A 6,247-nucleotide genomic window follows, 5' to 3' on the forward strand; every position below is an offset into this window, starting at 1 on the left:
GACTTCACATTCCTGGGATCCAAGATCACTGCAGACGGTGACAGCAGCCATGAAATTAAAGGACACCTGCTCCTTGGGAAGAAAGTGATGGCAAACCTAGACAGCATAATAAAAAGTAGAGACATCACCTTGCCAACAAAAGTCCATATGGACAAAGCAATGGCTTTCCCAGTAGTAATGTATGACTGCGAGAGTTGGACTATAAGGAAGGCTGAGAGCCGAAGAATAGATGCTTTCAAATTATGGTGCTGGAGAAGACTCTTGAGAGTCCCTTGGATTGCAAGGCGATCAAATCAGTCAATCGTAAAAGAAATCAACCCTGACTGTTCCCTGGAAGACCAGATACTGAAGCTGAAGCTCAAATACTTTGGCCACCAAATGAGAAGGGAGCCCTCAGTGGAGAAGACCTTGATGCTGGGAAAGGTTGACAGTAAAAGAAGACGGGGACGGCAAAGGATGAGATGGTTAGACAGTATTATTGATGCAACGAATATGAAGTTGAGCAAACTCCGGAGCATGACGGAGGACAGGAGGGCCTGGCGTGCTCTTCCCCCAGATTATGTATTAATTATGGCTTCCAACACAGAATGCACCTTCATTGCCATCAAGCCTGATGGAGTCCAGCAGGGATTAGTAGGAGAAAACAAAAGGGCTTCGGACTGGTGGCTTTAAATGTATGCATGCTTCTGAAAACCTTCTCAAACAACATTACATCTATCTGAAAGATAGGCCATTCTACTCAGGTTTAAATATATGAATTCTGGACCTGTAGTGGCCACGGTTTGGGAAGGCCTCAACATTGAAGAGAATTGCAGAGTAATGTTGGGGGAAACTAACCCTGCAGATTCGAAGCCTGGTACTATCCATGGTGACTTCTGTATCCAAGTGGGCAGGAACATCATTCATGGCAGTGACTCTGCAGAGAGTGCTCAGAAAGAGATTAACCTGTGGTTCAAGCCTGAAGAACTTGCGTGCTTCAAGTCTTGCGCTCATGACTGGATTCATTCCACTCAAGTATTTGAGCTATCACGGTTATCTTTCATTATTGGCACTAACAAACAAACCATCATGAACTGCAAAAAAAAAAAAAAAAAAAAGGGAGGGCCTGGCATGATGTGGTCCATGGGGTCACGAAGAATCGGACTCAACTGTGCGACTGAACAACAATAACAACAGCAGCCAAATCACTGCTCACAACTTTAATGCCAGTAGCTCACTAAGTAGAATTTTTGCTCACAGGACTCCACAGCTTAGAGGGAGCCTTGGTAGTGACCTGGGAAGAAGAAGAAGAAGAAGAGGAAGAGGAGGAGGAGGAGGAGAAGAGATTGGATTTATAACCCACCCTTCACGACCCAAAGTAGTCTCAGAGCGATTTATACCCCGTCCTTCACTCGGAGTCTCAGAGCGGCTTACAAACTCCTTTCCCTTCCCCTCCCCACAACAGACACCCTGTGAGGTAGCTGGGGCTGAGAGAGGTCTTTCAAGAACTGCCCTTTCAAGGACAGCTCTGACAGAACTATGGCTTGCCCAAGGGCATCCAGCAGCTGCAAGTGGAGGAGTGGGGAATCAAACCCGGCTCTCCCAGATTACAGTCCACACACTTAACCACTGCACCAAACAATGGAGCATCTAGGATTTCTCCTAAGCTCCTCACAATTGGCATCAAAGATGCCCCACCAAGGGTTGGGAGTCGGATCCTCGATCCCACCCTGTCGCAGAATTAGGGCTTGACTGAGCCTCAGTCCTCTCTTAAACCTATGATACTTTAATTTCTCTACAGTTGAATCTGTGGTTCGGTTTCCCAGGAGGCTTTGGGACTCTGCTAAGTGCTGTAGCCATCTAGTACCAATAACCCTGTACATGACTTTGCCTCACATGACTTCTGCCTTCTGGGAATGTTTATACTTTGCAGAAGTCAGGAGTCACTATCAAATTCTAAATAGGATAGAGTATCTGAATCTAGCTTCCTGGGACTCTCTGAGTCAACCTAGCTTAACCCAGCTTTCCTTGACTTTCCTGACCCCAGAGATAGAAAGAAGGGGCTGACTTTGTTGTATATGTCAGATGCAGGGCTATTTTTGGGCAGGAACGCACAGGAACAGAGTTCCGGCTGGCTTCAGAGTTGGCCATGCCAACTACAGCCAAAAACTCTGTGCATGCGTGGCTACAGAGGGAAGGCCTGGAGAGCGACCGACCCCCCCCCGGCGACTCCGAGGTGGGTGGGCCAGGGGGGCCCCTGGAAGGATCGGGCTTTCCCTGGCCTGTCCAAGGGCCAGCTTGCCCGGGCTCCCCACTGCCGCGGGGTGCCCAGGCAAGCCAAGGGAAGGCAGTTCAAACTGCCTCTCCTTCCCTCAAAGGGCCGGCTTGCCCGGGCTCCCTGCACCACAGGGCTCCCAGGAAAGTCAAGGGAAGGCAGTTTAAACTGCCTTCCCTTCTCTTCAAGGGGGGGGGGTCTTGCCCAGGCTCCCCGCCATCGCGGGGCACCCGGGCAAGCCAGGGGAAGGCATGGGGGTGTAGCCTAATATGCTAATGAGCCGCACTGTCAGGGATGTGGCCTAATATGCTAATGAGTTTCTGCTGTTGGGTGTAGTCTATTATGTTAGTGAGTTCCTGCTGGATTTTTTCTACAAAAAAAGCCCTGGTCAGATGTATGTCTAAGGCTCGTCACAGACTTGACTGACAGTTACATTAGCCTATGGTTGGGAAAGGGTACTTAATGTCTGGATTTAGTTTTGTTCCTTGTTGTTCTGGCTAACCAGCCTCTCTTATGGGTCTTGACAGAGCAACCAAGGATATCCTTTATAGAATTACAAGTGCACTGTTTATGTATTGGGGTTGTGTTGAAATATTCTATGTTGAATATTGAAATGCTACAAAAGTGTTTTCTGATTTAAGAGTGTGTAATAAAATAAACTGAGTTTTGGTTTAGAACAACTGTCTCTCTCTTGATGCAACTGGGAAGCCAGCTTCTCTCCCTCCCAACATGAACAGAACTGGAGATGGGAGTGCATGAAAAGGTTCCTGCACCCCTCATTTCCTCAACACACACACACCAAGACTCAGGCATAGGACCTCTGTCTTCGATGGATTTAGCTTCAGTCGACTGCTGTAACAAACCAACCAATGCCCTGGCCAAAATATCTGGGGCAGAGTCCATCTGTCCATCAATAGATATAGCTGGGCATCATCAGCATACTGGTGACAGCCCAGCCCAAACCCTTGGATCAGCTGGGGTTTTTATCAGCTTTATGGTTTTACTAGTGGCAAAGCCCATTGTAGACGCAACACAACGAGCTCTAGAAAGATGCTGGCCTTGCGGTCCCTGCCAAATGGCAGCCTGTCTCTGCCCGCCGCCAACGCAGCGGGCTCAGAGGGCAGGTGTGGCTGAGGGAGCAGCCACAGTTCTGGCGCGTCTTCACTGGGGGAAGGGGTGGCGGGTGGGGACAAGAGGTCTCGGCAGAGGGGAGACCTGAGGTGGTGAGGGCTGCTCCGCTGGGCTTTGCACACGCCCTGTGATGGCCCGCTCCCCTCAATGGCCGCTGAGCATGGAGATCTCGAGCAGGCTCTGTCAGACAGAACTTCATGCTAGACAAGGGGAAGGCATGCGGGGGGCGCACGTTGTCCTAAGAAGTGGCACTTACCAGGACAGAACAGGCCGGGAGAAGATTGATGGTGGCCGGCCACAGAGAAGCCTTGGTGGTCTCCAGTTCCTGCTCATCCCCCCCCCTCTGTGGGAGGGGCGCTATGCAAAGCGGGTGTCCGTCCGGCGAAGGAAAGGGAAGCAGAAGGCCAGGCGGGTTGGGGGCAAGAGCTCTGCGCGAGCGCTGCTGGGAGGGGGTGGCTGTGCGACTCTGCTCCAGCGGCGGGGGAGGAAGCAGCTTGGCGGACAAAAGGGGCCCTCCTGGCCTGGCTTTGGTTTCTGTTTCCCGTGCAAGCAGCCTGTCCCTTCCATTGCCTCGCACCCCACTGAGGCCGAGACGCTGGGTGCCACCTCCGCAGCCACTGGATTGGTACAGCGTTGGACTGACAGTGCAGGGACCCAAAGGCGGAGCGTGTGGAACCTTCAGAAAAGAGTCACACAAAAACTCAATTATTAATATAGAGAGATAACCAGCTGGGGTTGCTTAACATTGACCCCGGTCACACAGGCCGGATATTGCGGGGGGGGCGTGGCTAATTGCCCCGGTGCAGTTTGATGCGCGATTACGCGATCAGACACGCTGGCAGCACACCCCGGGTCCTTCCCTCGGCGCCGGCAGGTAAATGAGGGACTGGAGGGGAATGCTGCATGCCAGCACGATCACACCACGGGCGTCTGGAGGCAGCCCGTGGCAAACGTTTACTAGTACTGTTGTACACATCGCTTATGAAACCCTTTGCACTCTGCCGCTGACTAAGTTAGTTTAACTTAGCAGGTGTACTTAACACTTCCATGGTGCATATGTTAAGTGCCTTTGATGATTCTAATCACAGTGACTGAAATCAATCATGAACATCTATTCAGATATTCACTTTGGTTCATTGCTTAAAGGCATTCTGGGTAAAATACCAAATGCTGACAGGCAATCACACCACAGTGACCTTGCTTGTTCTTGCCAATCGTACTGATGTCAGTTTGCTTGCATTAGATGAAGAACCACTGCATGATGTACTAATATTTGTTACAATTAGATACTTTTTAGAATTGCACAGCCTAGGAAGAAGAAAGTCTATTGTTTAGCTGGAGGAGGTACAGTTTTGCCTGAGAAAATCCAGCCTACAGGTTTGAACCCAATCAGAATGGTGTGACGGATATGTAACTAACTGTGATGAAACCAATAATTATGTTTTATTTCTGTCATAGGGGGTATAAAACCTTTTGTCTCTCATTGTAACCTTAGGGAGAGCTGTAGGGTCCGAAATCTTATTGGATCTGCACCTCCCTCCTTTGTTGATCAATAAAGTACAAGATCTGATTCTCCTCTACAAGACTGCCGTGTGCTTTCTCAAATTGGGCTGGGGGAGCACAACCTTTGACGGAGTTTCTGTCTTACAGTACCTTGGAGGTACTAGTTTTTTAAGGCGCATTGTCGGCGCTAAGCCACGGGTGCGCTCCACTTCCCAGATGCTGGGGTGTGATCGCGCCCGGATAATCCGCCCACCATCCGTGCCTCTCCCGCGGCAACTTTGCCGTGTGACCGGGGCCTTTGTTGTTTTTATTATACTTTATTTATAGCGTAAGCCATCTTAAACTCCTCAAGGAAGAAAGGCAGCTAATGTCTTAAATAACTAAATATTTTTAAGCGCATGAAGGATTGTTTCATTTGTGCAATCTATCTAAATAAATAATCTAAATATTTATTTTATTGGGTACTTACGGCAGTTAGCAAGAACAATAACAATGGCATAAACAATGGCATAAATAATATTGGACACGTTATTAATAATATATGCTGCTATTATCATTATGCTAACGAATCTCACCTAACAACAATAATGCATTCCTGACAGGGGTTATGTGGGGTTCACTCATGCTGACAACCGCCCCTTTCCTCCTTCTATAGCCAATCACTCTTCGAACACTCGCGCGTTTGCACCAATCAGCATTCACTCTCCCCTCCCTCCTTTTTTTTAGCGGGAAAAGGGGCGAATGCATTTGTTCCAACCGCCTTCTGGTCATACTTATCACCGGGTGAACACAACAATTTCTCGCCTTTCCCAATTGGTTACAGCGTATCCAATCGCAAGCAAGGGGGGTCAGCTAACAAGGTAGTCATCGAGGATTAGAATAGGTTGCGAGAGCAGCCAGAGGTCTAAAGAAGCGCGTGAGGAATTGCTGTTATTAAAAAGAGAGAGAGAGAGAGCGGAGAGAGCCGCACAACAACTGTCATTGGGCGCAGAACTGGACGGGGGAGGGAGGAAACGTTGAGGGGCGCTTCTCATTGGTTACCCTGGGTTGTGAGACAGACTGTGGAGTCTCCTATAGGGGGGGGTGAGCCGAAAGAGGGAAAAGCGAGCTCGTATTGGTCGCCTCCACATCGGCAACGGCCAATCGCTTCCCGAGGCAGCGGCAAGGTGGGAGGGGAGAGCCCTGGCAGTCCCCTCCCCCTCGCCTGTCGCTCAGTCAGTCGGTCAGTCAGTCGGCCGGCCAGCTGCGGTAACGGCCGTTCTCCTTTCTCTCACCTGCCCGTCGCGCCTCAGTTCAAGGCGGCCCGGACCGCCCAGAATCTGGGGAAGGGACCGCCCGTGCCCTCACCCCGGCCCTGGA

The 6,247-nt window shown here is 50.2% G+C and overlaps 1 protein-coding gene and 1 pseudogene across 1 annotated transcript in view; both read left to right on the top strand.

Annotated features, from left to right (window-relative positions):
* The first annotated feature begins 570 nt into the window (after positions 1–570).
* On the top strand, positions 571–1,843 carry LOC107112018 (annotated as a pseudogene).
* A 1,461-nt stretch (positions 1,844–3,304) lies between these two features.
* MEIOC (meiosis specific with coiled-coil domain) overlaps positions 3,305–6,247 on the top strand; it is a 35,322-nt gene continuing 32,379 nt past the window's right edge. The window contains exon 1 of the mRNA XM_015413077.1: positions 3,305–3,378. Coding sequence (XP_015268563.1) covers positions 3,305–3,378 — 74 coding nt within the window. The remainder of the gene's footprint in view (positions 3,379–6,247) is intronic.

Source organism: Gekko japonicus, unplaced genomic scaffold, assembly GCF_001447785.1.
Source record: "Gekko japonicus isolate JY-2015 unplaced genomic scaffold, Gekko_japonicus_V1.1 scaffold3062, whole genome shotgun sequence".
NCBI lineage: Eukaryota > Metazoa > Chordata > Lepidosauria > Squamata > Gekkonidae > Gekko > Gekko japonicus.